Genomic DNA, 20,000 nt, shown 5'->3' on the forward strand with positions numbered 1-20,000 from the left:
AGGTGACCTTTTTAGGGTAAAAATCCTTTTAAAATGAGCAATTATACCATTTTTCAGATGTTCGAAAATCCTAGGAGAGGCAGGCAAGCAAGAAATTTTACAACAAATTTTCCGAAAATTCTAGATCTCAAATCGTCTTCCGAACAGATATTTTCCGAAAATTGACGTTGGGTGCCCCTGTTAAATGACAAAATCACGTCTCACGAGGGAAAAAAAAGGCCATTTCACATTTCACGGAAAATAAAAAAAAGCAATTTACGGTTCACTAAAATACCGTGTACCGCCGTTTTATGATACAAAACTATATGGTCGGAAAAAAATTCTATCCTTATGAATCTCAGGAGTTTAAGGGTTTCAAATACATTAGGAGATGCGTTCATTCTCATGGGCGCAAAGTAAGAGCTTTCACCTCAAAGGGAACTACAGATATTTTCGTTGATTACTGGTGGACTACATGGTGTCTCAGTACAATCTCTACGCGCGAAATCTAAAATTAGAGTGAAAATAGGTATCAGAGGGACATAAGGATTGAATCGCCAAAATTATGTTCTCTTGTTCGTTGACACAAAAATGACAAAATACCACTTACACCTTACCGCTTGTACACACCCTTATTATTTAATTGACCATATATTCACTTCCTCCTTTGTGGCCTCTATACTGTTATGAATCGTTACTTCGTGACATGTGCCCGCGTTTCTGTTCACTTTGTCAGATCCCTAGAATCTTTCGGGAATTTCGGGCTGGTCATCAAAACCGGAGATGAACAGTAATTATTGTTAATTCCTCTAGTTTTCAACAAGTGCTGTCTAATAAATGGATGTTAACGAGTCATGAAGTTTCTAGTTCTGTTAGCGGGAAACCAGGATCCGCAGTGCCATGTGACGAAAATGAATCAACGAACCGAACTAGCCGACCTCGCCGATTTGATTTTGTCCCGGATATGTGCAGGAGAGAGATCATGGGTACAGGTAACTGTGCCCCGCTAACACATGCACCGGTAGCATTTCCAAGTGGGGAGGGAGAGAGTATCACGAAAGACCTGATACTCTATATATGCTAACAGGTTTTAACACCATTTCCAGTCTTGTCGCTTTGAGTTTTTTCGTCTTTTCCGACTGTCTTTACCTCTGCTGTTTTCGTTCACTGCGACAAAAAGACAGCCTGTGAAAAGCGACGATATAAAAATCCCCTGGAGTATATTATCAGCTTACCGGAAGAGGAAGAGGGAAGAAAAGTAGGCGGTCCTTTTAGAGTCACATGTCAACTCGGCGGGAATATTTTGAATCCAAAATAACATCATCTGATTGGTTTCTTGTGTGGAGTGTGTGACGTCAACTGATCGCGAACTGTTCGCAATTTGGCAAAGGAAAGTCAAGGAAGGGTTACTGTCGAGTTTCTGCATAATCCTCAAAATTATCCACCATCCTTTGGTTTGAAACTTGAAATTCCCGTAATTGTGTTTGGGAACTCTTTGACTGTAAGTCTGACAGCCTTATTTTTGTGATGTACTGATTTGTTGCTTCATGAATCTGTCGCCTTTCACTCGAGTCTCCGCTATTATATCTGTGCACAGCAGTTCGGGTATGGTAAGAGACTACCAGTTAATTCTTAAGTTTTTACTTTGTGATAATTGAAGCGAAACTGTTATGCACGTAACCCATGTTCCGAGGGAATAACTTAATGTCTTGGGAAAGACCACAAACATCAGTAGACTATCAGTGTTTACGAGTTGAATGTGTGGGAGTGTGCTGTATATTTATTACATGGAGGGAAAAGAATTTCGGTTCCTTTGCGTTCTTTTCAAATCGTTGTAATTAGATTTTATTTAGGGGTTTCTCCAGTCATCAGTTAGCCTCTCTTCTGGAAGCCTCTCTATTTTATGGCGTTCCATAGCCTGAAAACTTGCATAAGCGCTGATCGATCTTCTCGACGCTCGAAATTTCCATTTCCTGTCGGCGGTAAATATAGATTTTGTGTTTATGCATTTACGAAGTCTTTTGGGACGCTACTTTTGCAGTGAAAAGTTTGTTCTGCTGTTGTTGCAAAATGAGTTAAGCTTTTTGTCCTTGCAATTTCACATATCTAGCCAGATTTTAACAATTTTGTTTTGCTCTGTTCGGCTCGAAGCAAGTCGGAAGTTGAAATTTTGTGTGGGTGTTTCGAGTCACAGAACAAGTCTTGTCGTGTCATCTTTTATCTCTACGACGCTCAAGCAATCATTGTATTAAATATTGCTCTACGCTATGTTGCATTCACTTTTCTGTTTTGTATCTCTAGAGTGATAACTAAACTTTTTACCTTCTGTCGACAACGAACGACGACCGTCCAACAGCGGTTGTTTATTACAGTGAATTTCTTTTCGTTATTCAAGCCGATTATGTTTTATGTGTTTCTCACAGCAAATTTCATGAGAAATTTTCTTTGCTTTAGGGTTACAAAAATGTGTGTCCTGTCATAAGTCTCTTGAAGCGTTTCCTCTTTGCATGTGAACTGCAACACCTTTTAAGCTGGAAATTAGTTTTCAACTTTCCGACGAACTTACGAACACTTCGCTTCACAAATCAAACTTTTTTTAGTTTGTTTGGTGTGATCCATAGGTTTGAAATTTCTGTCTTGGCTGAGAGTACAAACCGGTTTTATGACGCAACGTAGAAAAAAACATGTGTGACATGATTGTGTTAAATTTCAACCGTTACATCACAAAGATGTAATCAACATTGCTCGCGATCTTTTTCTCAACAGAAGTGGCCACTTTTATTATCATATCATTATTTTGGTGCAGCATATTTGTTAATGCCTTTGAATTATGAGGAGCTTTCTCCTTAAGACATTTAAAAGGGTACTTTGGAGTGTAAAAGGTTTACACTGAAGGTTAATTATTGTTGCCTTGTGACTGTCAACAACATGATTGGGGATACTTCACTCCCATTCTTATCGTGGGGTCGTGATGTCAGTCAAACTGAGGGTTTCCTGTCACTAAATGACCAGCAGTTGGACAAATTTCTCAAATCTGAGTCAACTGATTTATCAGATCTGAATGGGCTGTCTTGGTTTAGGACTGCCTAAATTGCTTTCATCAGTTGTTAAGAGCTTAGTTTCATTATGACACTCTTCATTTAGATTTTTGCCAAGGGCTCAGCCATAACAGACGGTTTGAATGAGGCTGTGTAGCAAGATATGAAGAGGGTCCGTCCTGAAGACCACGATGGCGTATATGGTCAAAACAGGCAGAGTTTCCGCCCTCCCCCTGTTCTTGCCCCAGCCCCTGTTGGCATGACGACCAATTATGAACAGCTTCAACAGGATGGGTTGAGTGGGCTTACGCAATTTCCTGCTGCTGCTCAGATGGCAGCGGCTCCAGGGTTTCAGTAAGTACCTCTGATCTGGTATCAACTGATAAACTTTTCTTTGGGTTGTCATTGCACAGATGAGTGAAAGCAAGCATTTTCTAAAATAGTTCTCGTCTCTTTAGACTTAACGAAGGTAATGGTTCCATTACTACTGTTAAGTTCAAATGTAATTATAATTAATGTGCTACTTTGATCTAAAGATCACTTCCCTTTTTGCTTCAGATTTTGAAAGTATGATTGCTTAACGCTTGTCTGGTAAAATTTTAAGCTTTTATTTGTATCCAAAGGCTGTTTACTTTGAGTATAAGTTGTGGATGTCACAGTACATTATTACTCACATTCCAAACTGACGGATTGGACGTCAGAGGGTTGGAGCTAGGGAAAAGTTACATCAGTTACTCACTCGCTTTAATTTTCAGCTTGTAAACACAGCTTATTATATATACAAAACACAAGTTTAAAAGTAATGAGACTAAAAAGATAAAAATTTGACTGCGGGAGCAGCGCCAGACTAGAATGGAACTGTCAAAACCATGTGCTCCTAACTGTCGACGAACTAGCCTCGTTACCATGGTAACTGTCACTTGTTTAGTGAACCGTGAAAACAGTAATTTTCTGCTTATCTGTGAACCACAGAAAATAGCAATATTCATTTGTTTGCTTGCAATTAGCCGTTCTTGCTTCGTTCTTGGACGTAAAATTCAAAAGAATATGTTACTCTGAACGAGGCAACAAGGGCAAATTTGTAAATAAACAAGAGAATACTAAAATGGTAGCTGTTGTGGAATAAGGTGTATTGCAGAGGATGAAATTCCAATGCTAAGCATGCTTGTGACTACTGGTTTGAAGCTGGAAATAGTGTGGAAAACAGCAAAAGCTATTTGAGATAAGATTATTGGGAAAAACTAAAACAATTAACAGCAGGCAAAAGGATTTTGATTTCACATTTGCTTCAGTAATGGGTCGGTGTGCAAACTTTACAAGAGATCACTTTATGGGCAAACATTTGTGAATGAACATAATGAGAATCTTTGCCATCACTCATTGCCATCACTCTAACCTAAATATTCAATAATACTCTAGATGACATCTCCACTGTATTTCTTTTTCTTTGTCATTTTACGATCCATGACATTGGGAAAACCAGAGTTCATGCAGATATGGGTCTAGTCAATTGATTCTGTTCCACTTGTAATGACAATGCACTCTATGTTTCATCAACTACCATATTTCTTGGGAAGTCTTTCTCAATTCTGCATCACATTTCTTTATTAGAATGGCTGCCTATGATCAAAGTTTTTCCTCTCTTTGTACAAAAGAAAGGAAAAAAGTGCAACAACCTTGAAAGTAAGCTAACAATTCTCAGTCCTGTGGAACCGTCCACAAGGTCTAGTAGTATTCAAAGAATCATGCCAAGCTTGTGACTGATGTAGGTGTTTACTACCCTCTTTATCTTTAGAGTTCAATCACCAAATCCACAGGCACACTCTCATGTACAGAACCCGTCCTCAGGGCATCATCAGGTTAGCTAACACCTACAATGTACAAAATGTACTGTTTGGTTTTTGTTATTGCATATTATATACATTATACAGCTCTGAGCTGTATATGCATACATTTTTGATATTGTAATTTGAGCAAAATAAAAATTGGCATCTAGATGATTTCCACAGTGACATCATCATGTTGCAAAATGAAAATCAAGAGGGCTTCTGAATTTTTATCTAAACGAGGGTTGAAGATGAGCTACCAGTAGCAATAAATCTTTTTTCCAGTTCCCTAATGTCTTTTGTTTTGAATATACATCATTTTGAATTTCCAAATTGTCATGTTGCTTGACACCATGATACTTACTCTTCCTATGATTTTCAGAATTTTCAACATTTCAAGTACATAGTGAGATGTGTTCATACACCATTATTTTATCTCATGAGCGAAAGAAAGCGCTTTTGGGGCAAAGCAAACTCCAGGTGTTTTCGTTGATTACTGGCCGCCATATTGGTGGACCAAGGACGGTCCGCCAACATGCCGGCATTGTGTGAAACGCTTAGGCAAATTAATAACTCAGAAACTATGTACTGCACAGACCTGAGAATTGGAGAGGTGGTTTATATATTTGTCTTTACAACATTTCGAGTTGTTGGCTTCTTTTATTGAACGTTTTCGAATTTGTTTTTTTGTTTCGTGACAGTGAAAATGAGCAAAACATGTGTGCACTGCCCAGTGCTGTTTTGACAATATTGTTGCTTTCATTTTGCCATTCTATTCTTATGTTGTTGCTTATTTTTTTGTCATTCTTGTTGAACAAAATACATTTCCGCAAATCCTGAAATGTGTCACCTTGCACAAATTTGGAAATCTAAACTGCATAAATATGCACAGGAATGTTTACATTTTCGGCGTAGGGTTATTCAGAAGACAACGTGAAACGCAAGGTGCAAATGAGAACAAATCAAAATGAAACTTAGCCATTGTGCTTTACGGCCATGTTACAGTATTAAAATGCCGCCTTCACATTTGGCTTTCTTGAGTTAAAGTATGTGTTCTTATTTCACATTGTAACAGAAGACCCTGGTCAGCCTGTCCGGTCAGACTGATCGTTTGCCAGTGAAAACCTCAAATTTACTGGACAAATGTCCGATGACCTGCGCTTATTTGCAGCTTGGGTCATAGAACCATTAAAGTGAAGCTTTCGAGGAGATATATGAATCCTTACCTATTTACACATTTATTTTGTCAAGAAGAGAAAGTATATTAATTTTTTTTTTTTACAGGGCCAGGGTCAGGTTCATGCACAGGCACAGGCTCAGGGACAGCAACAGCAATTTCAAAGATTAAAGGTAATTACTGAACTTACGTTTTTGTTTGCATAATGTCCCAGCTTTGTAGGATGACAAAGCTTAACCCATTCAAGCCTAACCCCCTCCTTGCATCTAGAAGATTTTTAATGGTCTGGAACAATGTGAAATGTACACCCTGGTTGTCTAATAATATTGTAAACACCCACAGATAAACTGCACCGTGAATTAAGCAGCTCAAATTTTGGAAGAACGTTGTTTTCAAAGAAATCAAAAGAAATCCAAAGTTGAGTCTTGAGAAGTCTTCATCCACTGTTCATAATAAATGATAATAATAATAATTTATATTCATATTGTGCAGGTTACATGAATATAATTTATATGTAGTGAAAAACAATTTAACCTACCGTATTTACCTGTGTATAAGTCGACCCCTCATTTTTGATGGCAAAAAAAGCAATTTCGTAATTTCTTTTTCTTTGACTAATCTTGTATTCTTCGATTTCTGGAAATGTGGATGTGCAAAAAAATCAGGGCCTCAAGCGCTTAATAGTTTTGTGGTTCAGCAGTTGTTGTATGTGCGGGCATTTTGTCCTTGAGTTTCGAAAAAGTTCTCAGAAAATCGAACATGTAAACCTCAAACTAACCTGTTTTGTCTTTCAAGGATAATGGGCTTTGAACGAACGATGCAAAAATATGCAAGGTTTAATTGGTCCTTGACTTATAATTTCTCACATGACAAACAAAACAAAACTCATAAACCAAACAATACGAAGTTTGCAAAAGCATTTAAATCAGCCAGGTTTGTATAAAGAATAAAAAACAATCATTACCAACCAGCATTTTCACGCAACACAAGTGATGATGCCTACACGCAAACACGAGGTATGGTGCCAGGTTACTAAGCCGTTGAACGAACACGTTTAATTTGAAGAGACAGAAATGCCTTTTAGAGCTTTCCACCTTTGGAAAACGAAAATTTCCAGTGTCTATTTCATATTTGTGCTTGTGAGTATCTTCAACATTTAGAGTTGGACAAATCCTTTTTCGTTTCAACTGAAATTGCTTAAATTCATTTTGAAGTCTTTTGTCGGCTTTTGTCCACTACATTCGTTATGCCCAAGACAACATTATTATGTTAATTTTGAATAAATTACTTAGCTGGAACTTGGCTCAAAATCTTTGACCCGTGTATAAGTCGATGGCGATTTTTGGAGCTTCTTTTGAGGCCATAAAAGGTCGACTTATACACAGGTAAATACGGTAGTTAACGAGGAGCAAGCGTTATACCTGTGGGCCAGGGCTTGAAATTGCGACTCACTGGTCGCCAATGCAACCAAAAATTGAGTGCTGGCAACTAGATTTTCAGAACTGGTCACCAGCTGGCAAATCACGTTTTGTTTGATAACCCAGGATAAACACTAGACAACCTTTGTATTTGAATCTATATATGATGAAATTGTTCAGAACTGGTAGCCAGAACACGACTCACCTTTCTTTCCCCATTAAAATAATGTATAAATACTACAAGAAAATGGGTTTCTCACACTGTTAATTAATAGCACAAATGTATTTCGATACTTCGATCACCACGTTTACTAGGCGCCATATTGTTTTAGTGGCTTCATGGGATTGTGAGCATACTTAAACACCGTATGCTTCTTGCCAGTTAGGTGAATTTTGTGCCCGGAAGAAGAATATTTGAGCAAGAAGGTTAATTGAAAATTTAAATCCATCGTCAGTTGTAAATGCTGAAAACGTAGATTTAGCCATATTACCGAAGGACTTCCTCGGAACTAACTTGATATTGATAATATATTGATATGATGAACCTGGACGTCACATATTTGAAATTTGCATGGAACCTTCAAAAAGGAACCTGTACCCTTAACAAAAAGTGGGTTAGAGAACTTGTCCCCTCTGTTAGAAAGCAAACACCTGCAAAATTGACTGCACAAGGTGATTAATAAATGGAGATAAATATCGGTAGAAAAGTACATGAAGAAACCAAGTTCCTCTGATTCTAGAGGCTACTGAAACCGTATACGAGCCACTCCTTTTATTTTATCTCAGTCGGAGACTGGTACGACCATTGTGGTTGTGTGGGGGCCTAGGCCGAGCATTTGTAGTATTGCGTTTACTTGCCATAAAGGTAAGTTGCTTGCCATGCAAGCTGTAGAGCTGTAGGAGAATAAAGAACTACGTTTTGAAGAGGTGAAAAGCAAGGATAAAGGACCCATGTTTGCTTTGCTATGGAAAACACGGACTGTGCTTCGCTCCATTTCAAATAACCTTAGAACACCATCACCAAACTAAAGACAAAGCCGAAAACAGCAATGGCTTTAGAGGTCTTTCTCGTTCTGTTTTTTTTGTGCTTTTTAAGAATTATGGCTTTCCTTGCATGCAAAGTTGGCGACCAAAATTTATGATCTGGCAACCAAATTTTCCCCATAAGTCGCCAGCTGGCACCGGTTGTAACTAGTGAAGAACTTTCAAGTGATTTCTGATTGGCTGTGAGTTGCTTTGTTGCTAAGTGAAATGTCAGGCTCTATTGGCTCATTCGCTGTGGTATGCAAAATAAACAAGCTGCTCTGTGTCACGAATGTTTATTCACGATCATCATGTCCTTGAAGCATAAGCGATCCATTCTTTCAATAAAAGATAAACAGTCTATAAATTTGCGATTAGAGAAAGGTGAAAGAGGAACCAATTTGTCAATTAAATGTTGCTTTCTTAAGTTAATCAGTTTTTGTTCAGGACTTGTTAATGTTCATATTCTCAATTACCTGGATCCTCGATTATCCGGCCTATTTAGTCTAGTCCCAACAAGTCCGCATAATCGAGGTTCAACTGTAGTATCTTTTTAATCTAATTCTGTATTGTACTGGCAGCCAGTGAAGCCTGAAAAACACAGTTGATATGTGATCAAAGCAGGATTAGGTGCGCGGCTGTGTTTTGGACATGCTGTAACTAAGACAACTGTGTTTGCGGCAAACCACATAATAAACTATTGCAATAGTCAATTCTACCAGTAACTAGAGCATGTACTAACTTCTTCATTGATTCAGTAGATAGATGCTTCCTTGAGCATTGAATGTAAACTCACTATTGGCATCGAAACAGAAAATTCTCGGTTTTCACATGACGTCACGACCGCCATGTTGGTGCCCAAAACAAAGAAAAGGCGGCCATGTTGGTGCCCCGACCAAATCCTCCGGGAATTTAACTCTATTATTATGCAAACGCTTCCTTTTGTTTTCGTTGAAAAACATGGCTGTTGATCACGTGAGTGAAAACCAGCAATACTTCAAAGTCTTACCCACAATTTTAGCACTTTAATATAATGAACATCATTTCTACCAACTCTGACATATCATTGATCTTTTTCCGGTTCAGTACCCCTCAGATGTACGTTAACTGCACATAGGCAGTTTATACACACACATGCACATAAACATACGCACTTGAATAAATATACATGTGCATCTAATTTGCCTTTCTTATTCAGTACCATAAATTTCCTCTATTGTTGCATTAATGTGTGAAACAAAGACCTTTTGGATCTGAAAAAAGCTACAAGCCGATATAAACAGAAAATTTACATAAATTATTGCAAAGCCATCATGTTACAAACTTGGGAGTTGCTTCGCCTTGTGAATTAAGTGGATAACAAGCAAACGCAATTCAATGTTTCGTTTCAGAACGAAAAGGAAAATGTTTCTTAAGTGCGGCATTTAAATGCACATATCATTTAGCGGATTTCTAACCGAATATTTCTGAATACGCTTCCCAAAAGGTCTATGAACTTTTAAGTGCTAAGTCCCTCAACATGCGCTGACAAGTCTTCAACACATGTGAACTATTGCGGTTTTAGTTTTCTCGCTCGCATTAACTTTATTGAGCAATGTCACCAGCGTTTGTACTGCTAGGTTTGAAAGCAGGCATCAATTGTGGTATTTAACCCATTGACTCCTGGGGGTTCCCCATTGACAAGTAAAATTGTCTGGCGTTAGACAGAGTAAAATACTAAGTATGGCTGGTTTAGGCGTCAAAGGGTTAACTAATAACAAAAGTAGAAGGGAATGCCTAAACCACAATCTATCAAAATTTGCATTCGACTCGCAACAGAAGATGAAAGAAACATCTGTGCCTGGGTTTTGTATTCCAAACATGACAACTGTTTACAAACGTGCGTCTTTATCATGTAGTTCTTTGTTGTCTACTATTTTAGTACTGCCAGGTTATTCTTTAAAACAATGGCAAAACATATATGCATATACACGTATATTTATACGCACATATACATGTTTTGTGCACATTTTTCGGTTGATATATTTCTGAGCGTTACTGTATTTGTTGACAGGAAATTTCTTCATTCAACACAGTTTTTCCATAGATTTTTGCATAATTTACAACAAGAATGTGAGTTGAACATTCGTAGCGTAGTAACCAGGCATTAGATCGGACACGAAGATAGAAAACTGTATACTGGAAGCAGCCTTTTTCAAATTTTCCCACAGATAAGCCACCCCCCTGATTTCTAGTGACAATTTTTTGCCAAAAGGTGAGGATTATCTCCGGGTGTTTACGGTATCTTAATTTCATCAAGGTTGAAGATGCTCTGTCATATTTGGACCAAGTCAAGCTGCAGTTTGGTAACCAACCTCAGGTTTACAATGATTTTCTGGATATCATGAAAGAGTTTAAATCTCAAAGGTAAAATATAGCTTGCAGATATTCTAATATTACAAAAATATTTATGCATGCTGCTTCTATATATGTTTGTTCTTATATGTATGTGTGCTGCCTCTTGGTACGGAAAAAAATATTCATTTCCCTTTAACCATTGGTTTGTTTTGCTCAGGTACATCTTTATGGGAGAGATTTTTTGGTGAAACCAGAATTGTGACCAGTTTTCTTAAGGCGAAGAATCTCTGGTCCTCTTGCCTTGTAAATGTACCAGTACCCTCCTTTAGTACTTACTGTTTCAGGGAATTGTGATACTGTTAGAAAGTGGTGGGATTAGCTGAAGTTTTCAAAGTAATTTTGTTGTGGCTGCTATTGTTATTTACTATTTTTATTGCACATCCAAAATTAATACTTGTAACACATTTCTCCCATGATGAGAGGGTGATAGTCTTTAGAAGTTGCTTGTACCAAAAACACACAAGTATTTAAATAGCTAACATGATAACATACATATTTTGTCCTGTTTGCCAGTATCGACACTCCAGGCGTCATTAGCAGAGTTTCGTCGCTCTTCAAGGGTCATCCTGAACTTATTGTGGGTTTCAATACATTCCTCCCTCCTGGGTACAAGATTGAAGTGCATGCCAGTGACCCAGGAACTGTGTCAGTCACAGCTCCAAATGGGCAATCACAGATCACAACCATCCTTCAACCTAATCAAAATCAGCATCCTGTGAGTAAACTTAAGTTGAGCATAACAACATAATCCTTGACTTGCACCTTACCTCATTGGCAGCCATGTTGGTGTACTGAATAATAGTGAAAAAGTCTTTTGGGAATTTGGCTCTATTATTCTGCAAAACGAAAGTGACATTTTGCTTTTGGTTTGTACACCTACATGGCCGCCTAATCTCATGAGTGCAAACCAAGAATAATTTGCAGTGGCATGAAGTTGGTGTTGTACCTGTTGGCCAGCCTTGAATGAACCTCCCATCTTTTTTGCTTAAGCTTGGTATGCAGTGGAAAGTTGTGGTACCTAGCATTTGCAATGTAATGTGTGGATGCCTGCCCCTTTTACTGATTGCTCCTAAATGTTTGTATTATAGTTCAAATGCTAGGCACATGATTTCTAGCTTGATTTAGTTGCAGAAAATCTCTTTTCTCCAGTAGACTTAAAGTAAAACTTTTTAGCGATAAATGGGATATACCTACAACTTTCCTTGTCAATTTTTTTCAATCATTGGAAGTAGTTGTCATCTGGTATGCTTAGCTTTGAACCTGGCATGCTGCATGTTGCATTTTACTCCTGCCTTCTGATCAGACACTTCTTTCTGACCATATCAATCAGTGTAGTCAAACTTCTTTGTAAATTCTACAATAACTGTTCTCGTTTATTGGTTTGTAAAAAGACCCATCAGTCTAGTGGCCACCAAGGACAGCAACAACAACAGTCTCAGCCAAAACAACCCCAACAACCACAACAACAGCCTCTACAGTCTCCAACAGCTCAGCAAGGACAGGTACACCTTTAAACTCAATGCCAATTGATCAGCTTGGGAACTGGTGCCTTTAAATTAGAGTTAGCAGGAAGGGACCTGTGATGATCCAGGCTCTACAGGGTGGCATCCCTTGCCACCTGCAAGCGGGAACCACCGCTATGCTTGTTAAAAAGGGACAAAACATTAAGATGTTCTATTTATACAATAAGAATGACATACATAATCAAGTGGTTGTACATGTGCATCAAGACTGTTATACATACACTGTAAATCAAAGTTTCCCATATAAATATCAAAGCTCATATTTACATGTTAAAGGATGCTACACCTGTATCAAGATTATCTGACATATATTTACATCAAGATTCTTTAGCAATATTTACATCAAGTTTCCAGATAAATATACATCATGATTCACAATACTTTCCATCGAGTTTTAAACGCATCAAGATGCTTGATAACATACACAGTATGACTGCTAATGTCCATGTCTTTATAGATCTACATCATTCGTGATATATACACATGATATATATACATAGGGATGTGAGCACTTCTTACATGAGGACAAGAATACCGCTGGATTTAAAGAGTGTGGAGTCGTGTCTCCTCGTGTACATGGGGAGTTGAAATATGGTGGGAAACCAACGCGGATAGGCGAGTTGGTGGGATGTCCCATGATTTTTTAGGCGCACAAACAAAAATTTAGTTGCATGTGCAACCATTTGGTCGTTAACTTTGAGCCCTGACTTGATCAGATACTCACCTCCACGACCTACGGTAGCTATAGTAGCCTCTGGACTGGAAGGATGGGGCTTAGTGAATCCACAGTGATTTGCAAAAATTGCATGGCCATCCACAAGCAAGCCTTGCTGGATTCCAGGGCACCCCCAAAGTAAAGGCATGCCCATTTGGCATGAAAAGGCTGCATATTGTATCGGCTTGAGATTAACCTTGCCTAAATATTATTACATTTATCCTGATTTAAAGTAGTTATGATTTTTTTCAAAGTTCGTCGCTCAACTTATGGCAACGTTGTTAAGATGTCTTATAGTGGTTGAAATTTTTGTTTCAGTCTTGTCAATATTATTTTTATTTTTCAGGGTCAACAGCCAGTGGAGTTCAACCATGCCATTAATTATGTTAATAAGATAAAGGTAAAGGTCAAAAGTAATGTCTTTTTGTGTTGCCTTTCACACTATTGATTGGAACTTTGTTTTTTTAGAATCGATTCCAAGGACAGCCTGACATCTATAAGGCTTTCTTAGAAATTCTTCACACATACCAAAAGGAGCAGAAAAATATCAAGGAGGCTGCCATGCAGGGAACCCCTCTCTCTGAACAAGAGGTAAATTGCATTTATAAGGCATGTGATCGTTTATCAGATTTTGCCTACTATTTGAGTGGTTTGGTTGGCGTTTCAAGGTTTTTGTTTCTTTTTTTCATTTAGATTTATATGAGAGAAGCTAAACTTGCGAATGAGGTATGCAGTTTTACCTTTGTTGGTGGACAAACAGTTTTTATTGAAAACTGCTGTATCAACTTTTCCTTTTGGTTTTAATATAGCTCATTAGTTCCACTTTATTATTTTCAACTTATTCAACACTGAAGGTTTATAAACAAGTTGCCCAGTTGTTCCAGAATCAAGAGGATTTGCTTCAAGAATTCAGTCAGTTCCTTCCTGATGCAAATGGTGCTGCAACAATGCCTGGGGTTTGTTTTTTGTGTTATCAGTACAAATGCATTACTGTATGTCCCTTTTATTTTGCTTTCAAACTTGAGAAGAGAATAGTATGTCTTTGTTTTCAATTATACAGGCCTTCTGATATTACGCGATGGTGCGATTTCGCACAATCGACCTCAAATCGCATCCGATCCCACAATTCACGAAAAATCGCATAATTCACAAAAGGACGCACAAAATTCATAAAAAGAAAAATAAATCAACACGTTTCTTAAAAATTCCTGCATAAATATGCCATTTTAAAGATGATTTATCTTGGAAAAAGGCTAAAAAACCTTTGTCACCTTCGATTTCGTAAACATTCGAAGTTCAAGGCTCTATCTTTCGTGTCGGGACCTGGTACGAGTCTCCTTCTATTGGTGCAACACAAACACGCCCTTGTATACACACCACTGAAATGACACAGTTGCCTTCTCTGAGAGAAGAGATTTGTGAAAAATAAGCGAAGTTGTATATTTTTCTGCAAAATGTACATGTAGTTTCTTTCGTTGAAAACTGATAAAAACTTACTCATGGATAAGTTTGTTGTGAAAACGCTCGCTTTTTCTTCGACGAAGAAGTAAGTTCCCACCTTCCGCCCGATCTGACAGCTCACGATCGAGCAAGAAAGTACCTCACAGGTACGCTCCATGTGGACGATGGACTGATGTTTTTCTCGTCGTGTAATATTAGGGCCTTTTATACGAGAGAAAATAAGCCGCGGCTTACTCTGGCCATGGTGTACAAAATACGCAACAGGAACTATTTATACGAATATATATTCCCAGGTCAATATAAGCTGTGCTTGAAAAAGACGTGAACGTAGATTTTGTACCATTTATGCGGCGTGAACATTTGAGTCTTCTGTAAGCCGCGGCCAGAGAAAGCCGTGGCTTATTTTCTCTCGTATAAATGGGGGTATGGCCCTATTGTGATTGACCATCTTCGGAAGTTCGTGGTTGACAAGCGCCTTGATCATTCATTTGGCATGTTAGCGCTGTGTCCTTTCAACTTTTAACGTGGTGCACCGGTAGTGCAGAAGACCTCATTTTTTTAAATTTATCCCAACTAATGTCGATTGAGATACATAATTACTGTTCCTTTGTGTTCAAAATGTCTTTAGGGCAGCAAATAAGTGTTTTTCTTAACCTGAAACCTTATAAAACAAGCTTAAAATTGCTGAGAAAAAAATCGCATAATTTACATTATTTATCGCACAATTGGCCTTTCTAATCGCACAATCTGCCCTGAAAAAATCGCACAATTTGCATTTTTTAATCGCACCCTATCAGAAGGCCTGATTATAAGTTCAGAATGTGCTGTGGTGCCATTCATTGATATCTCTCTTCTATATCCTTTCTTTCCAGGCTTTACTGTCATCAAGTAAACTACAATCTCATTTATCTTCAGCAAGAAATGAATATGCACCTCCTGCAAAAAAACCAGCAGGTAGTCAAAAGAACCAATTAACCTGCAAAACAAATAACAATGTTGAATAGTTACTTCTTACTTGGAGTTGAAGAGGCTATGTAATGTTATCGTAGGGTGTTTACAGGAAATCTTTAGTTAATCACAAGTTTAAAACTTGAAAATGGTACAGCCCTGGGCACCCAACGTCGATTTTCGGAAGATATCTGTTTGGAAGATGATTTGAGGTCTAGAATTTTCGGATCATTTGTTGTAAATTTCTTGCTTGCCTGCCTGTCCTAGGATTTTCAAACATCTAAAAAATGGTATACTTGCCGATTTCAAACGAATTTTTACCCTAAAAAGGACACCTAGAATTTTAAGGTAAGTTTTGATCCCTATAATTTTCGGATCACTAGACTTTCAGCTGGGAAATCCAAACATATGAAACATTTTTAGGGGATAAAAATATGTCTATATCTACCGTTTAAATACTAAAATAATTATATTTAACAAAGCTATGTTTTTAAGTGGTTTAGAATTATTTTCTCATTGGGTGCCCGTGATGGTAATGTAAATTCCTTTGCTGATAAAGTTATCGTTACATCGCAGAGATAATGATTCTGAGCAAAAACTGCCTTTATTTAGGCCATTTGCCATAAACTTGAAAAACCTTGGGCAGACTTTTTCAAGATTGCCTAAATGCAATTTGTTTCAATCTTGTCCATTTGTGTCCATCCATGCTCCTCTTTCCTTTTGCTGTGTTTCTTTTATGTTGTTCAACAATTTTAAGAGGTTGTTGCAGTGTTTGATTCTACGTTTTGAGCATTTTGAGTGTCATGAAATTACATCGTTTTGCGTGACATAGCCCCATCAAGATCATTTTTGTTATTGTTGTTTTCAGTGGGTCCAAATTCATCAAAGCGCATTGCACACCAGATTCGAAGAAATTCGAACAGCATTTCGTCATCTCCTACTCATCCTCAAGCTAAGGTTGGCATTTTCATTTTGATTCCCTCGCTGCTAGAAATTGTTGTCAGTTTTTGTACATTTTGGAACTGAAAGTCAACATCATCCAGTCAGTTTTAGATTATGGTTAAGTCGATGACCCAAACACAATGTGTTTTCTTGAACTGGAAAACCAACATGGCCCCACATCTATTTGTACACTGTATTAACCACAAAATCTAATAGTGTCACTTGTACTCTTATCTTTTTACATTTTCACCCCAGTTCAGTTACTCCTGTTTCCTGGGTGATCATTCAATTCTTCACATTCTCTTGCCTTATTGCCCACCGAAATGAGAAAGAGCTGATAATGAAGTTATTTTGCAGTTTTTTCAAAAAGGAGAGAAGTGTACAGATTGTGCTAATGTACATGTATATTATGATGTGAATGAAACTTCCATTTGCCCTTTCCTGATCTATTTTTGCATTCCTATTTGTCTCTTGGCATAGAAGAAATCAAGAAGTGCTATCAAAGATGTTACCTTGGCAGAAGCACAAAAAATTGGAACCTTCTCAGAGTTTGCATTCTTTGAAAAGGTAGTAGAGGAATTTTGGATGTCTATCCTGTTATTTAACACTAGCAAACTTCACAAGCTTGGATGCTAGATATTTTGACTAAAAAAATTTCAGTGAAAAAATTCTGATGCTTTCATTTTACATTTTATCCATTCAGGTGAGAAAAGCTCTTAAAAATGCTGAACTTTACAATAATTTCCTTCGTTGTCTTGTCCTGTTTAACCAAGAAGTAATATCAAGAGCAGAACTTGTGCAGTTAGCAGCTAACTTCCTTGGGTAAGTAAATTGAACTGCCTTGACTTTAATTGTTCATTTTTGATGTGTTTATTATCATCTTACTTCTCTGCACTTCCATCTTTGTTGTTGTCATGTCACAGGTTTTCACCATGGGTCTTGTTCTTTTTTCTAATTATCTTGAAGACCAAACAATCTTGATTTGCACGATTGAATTTCCGTTATTAACCCAAAGCACACAAAGCATATATCCCAGCTTTTGCATTCTTCAGTGCAAAAAAAGAATGTTAGCTTGATGGACAAAATAACATAACTTTTGTAATGTGAGCTTGAAAAATACATCTAAAATTGATGTTCTTAATGTTTTGTACTGAAAATAATGTTTCCGTCACAGAAAATACCCAGAGCTGTTCCAGTGGTTCAAGGAATTTCTTGGTTACAAGGACTCCTCTCCCATGGAGAGTGTGGCAAGCTTCAAAGAAAGAACATCAGGAGAATTGCACCACCTCGAAATCGGTATGACAGTGCTGACAATTTTTGTGTCTAAATTAGGGCTTGAATTATTCTTACCAGAATGCAACAAACTGTTATGCATGGTAGTAATGTATTTTAGTTATAAGTGTATTTAAGTTGTAAATCCTGACCCCAACCACTTGAGGCTTAGCAACAATGCAGTGCTTGTGCATTTGTTTCCATTGGTGCAAGGTTGATGTCTCTGCGATTTGACAGCAGGGTCAGGCTAAGGAAAACTGGCAACTATATAGGTATAGATTTTTTCTTGCTTCAACCTCTTTGCCATGTGCTCTTTACAGACTATTCTTCGTGTAAAAGATATGGTACAAGTTACAGAGCTCTTCCCAAAAGCTACACTCAGCCCAAGTGCAGTGGTCGTACAGCTCTTTGTAGAGAAGTTCTCAATGACACCTGGGTGTCTTTTCCCTCTTGGTCAGAAGACACTCCTTTTCCTGGGACAAGAAAAACTCAATATGAAGAGTATATATTTAGGTAAACTTCACTTAGTCTTTGAAGAATTCACTTTTGGTGTCTCTGGATAGTTGAGAATTTGAAGCTGTTGTATTCTTTTTCTGGCTGCTGTTGAGACAGCCATGAAATGACATATGTGGATATCTTCAACAAATGGTATTTTGTTGTTTGCAGTACGCCTAGATGCTATAATTAAGGCTGCATTTGTAAACAATCTCAAGCATTTTAATTGTATTGTAAAGAATGCAGGAGTGTGAGAGAGAAAAATTGATGTTGAAGTCCCCTTAAAAAGGCTATTTTGTTCATCCTCTTTTTTATCAGGGCAGGAAGGCATTTGAATGTCAGTCTGCTCTGTTGAAATTTACCAACTAATTATTATTGTTATAGCATTTGATTTGTGGGTTTGTGAAAACCTTATTCTGGTTTGTCTTTTAATTTTAGGTGTGAAGATGAAAGATTTGAGGTGTGTTCTCACTAAATCCTGTCATTTTGCTTTTTGCCTTTATTTTGCTGTTTTGCAAAATGGCACTAATTCCAGCCCTTTTTCAATTGCTAGTTGGATGTAGTGTTGGAATCAAATCTTTCTACTATCCGAGTGTTAGAAGCCATACAGAAAAAGCTTCAAAGGTAGATACCCCACTCTTAATGTCTTGTTTGTTTGACTTGTCTTTGTCCCTAGGGTGCATTGACATACATGTTGTAAGCTTGTAGAAGATTGCATTTTTGTGTCATGCTTTGTCATACAGTCCACTCTTGTTGTTTCATTTAAGCTACATGTACATGCATTCATTTGGTTTATTAGTTTTGTGCTCCTCTTTGTTTACCATATATTGCCTTTCTTTAGTCAAATAAGAGTAAAACAAAGTTTAGCAGTCTTCTCTTCAGGTGTCAAATGCCTTTTGGTTTGTGTCATCACAGTTTCCACACAGCAATGAGAAATTAACCACCTTGAGAAGTTGTTTTGATTATAATGCCATTCCACACCATCCCACCCACTATTATTTTTCTTTCCACTCATCCATCGGCAACACGAGTGCCTAGAATGAAGTGTTAGCCATTTAAGTGGTACATGTAAGGTATTTCCAATTGTTGGCAATACAACCATTTTCCTGATATTATCCTGTGATAGGAAAAACAGTGTCAAAATAAATTGAGTGGTTTTATTCTAGATTCACCGTTACAACTGTTTCACTACTTGTCATTTTTGAACATGTTCTTTATGTTTGATTACTGTCAATGTAGTGCTTTTCTGTCCAGGGGCTAGCTGGCCACAGTGGAAGCCTGTGGATACCCCAGCACTTACCCTGTTCACACACATTGGATTTAGTAATGGTGTTACTCCAGCATGAATGAGTCCAAGCTTTGCTTGATTGCCTCATTTGCTTATAATTATTATTATCGCAGTTTTTAAAAGTTAAGATCCCTTTTTGATAACTATACATTGTACCACTACTTGATTTTAATCTTTCCTTAGAATGCCAGCTGAAGAACAAGCAAAATTCCGGCTTGACAGCTGTATAGGTGGAACCTCTGAATTCATCCACAGGAAAGCTATTCAGAGGTAATCAGATATACATTTCTAGTTACTCCAAAATAGCTCATCGATTAACATAAACCAGGACTGTTTCAGATGTAATCCCACTTTGGCATCTACCAAGCAACACAAGTATACATTCACAGCCAAGACCTTTAGAAAGATTTGTCTAGCCAGAGTATTTGCGTATAGAGTGAACTATTGTATGAGTAAGAAGAATCTGAAAGGACTGCTTTGACTCTATTATGTCTTGTT

The 20,000-nt window shown here is 37.7% G+C and overlaps 1 protein-coding gene and 1 long non-coding RNA gene across 4 annotated transcripts in view; one reads left to right on the forward strand and one right to left on the reverse strand.

Annotated features, from left to right (window-relative positions):
• LOC138007518 (uncharacterized) overlaps positions 1-20,000 on the reverse strand; it is a 318,730-nt gene that overhangs the window by 226,994 nt on the left and 71,736 nt on the right. The window lies entirely within an intron of this gene.
• LOC138007511 (paired amphipathic helix protein Sin3a-like) overlaps positions 1,342-20,000 on the forward strand; it is a 37,812-nt gene continuing 19,153 nt past the window's right edge. The window contains exons 1-20 of one of the 3 annotated variants that reach the window (XM_068854476.1): positions 1,342-1,480; positions 3,124-3,371; positions 4,813-4,876; positions 6,128-6,193; positions 10,761-10,867; positions 11,372-11,573; positions 12,250-12,360; positions 13,443-13,496; positions 13,565-13,687; positions 13,790-13,822; positions 13,951-14,052; positions 15,430-15,511; positions 16,374-16,462; positions 16,928-17,014; positions 17,151-17,269; positions 17,622-17,743; positions 18,040-18,232; positions 18,653-18,674; positions 18,768-18,838; positions 19,686-19,772. In XM_068854476.1, the coding sequence (XP_068710577.1) occupies positions 3,181-3,371; positions 4,813-4,876; positions 6,128-6,193; positions 10,761-10,867; positions 11,372-11,573; positions 12,250-12,360; positions 13,443-13,496; positions 13,565-13,687; positions 13,790-13,822; positions 13,951-14,052; positions 15,430-15,511; positions 16,374-16,462; positions 16,928-17,014; positions 17,151-17,269; positions 17,622-17,743; positions 18,040-18,232; positions 18,653-18,674; positions 18,768-18,838; positions 19,686-19,772 (1,925 nt within the window). In that variant the 5' untranslated portion in view covers positions 1,342-1,480; positions 3,124-3,180. Of the gene's footprint in view, positions 1,590-3,123; positions 3,372-4,812; positions 4,877-6,127; positions 6,194-10,760; positions 10,868-11,371; positions 11,574-12,249; positions 12,361-13,442; positions 13,497-13,564; positions 13,688-13,789; positions 13,823-13,950; positions 14,053-15,429; positions 15,512-16,373; positions 16,463-16,927; positions 17,015-17,150; positions 17,270-17,621; positions 17,744-18,039; positions 18,233-18,652; positions 18,675-18,767; positions 18,839-19,685; positions 19,773-20,000 lie in introns of all 3 variants that reach the window. The other 2 variants (XM_068854478.1, XM_068854477.1) reach the window with 2 other exon arrangements.

The sequence above is a fragment of the Montipora foliosa genome, chromosome 6 (genome assembly GCF_036669935.1).
Source record: "Montipora foliosa isolate CH-2021 chromosome 6, ASM3666993v2, whole genome shotgun sequence".
Classification (NCBI taxonomy): Eukaryota; Metazoa; Cnidaria; class Anthozoa; order Scleractinia; family Acroporidae; genus Montipora; species Montipora foliosa.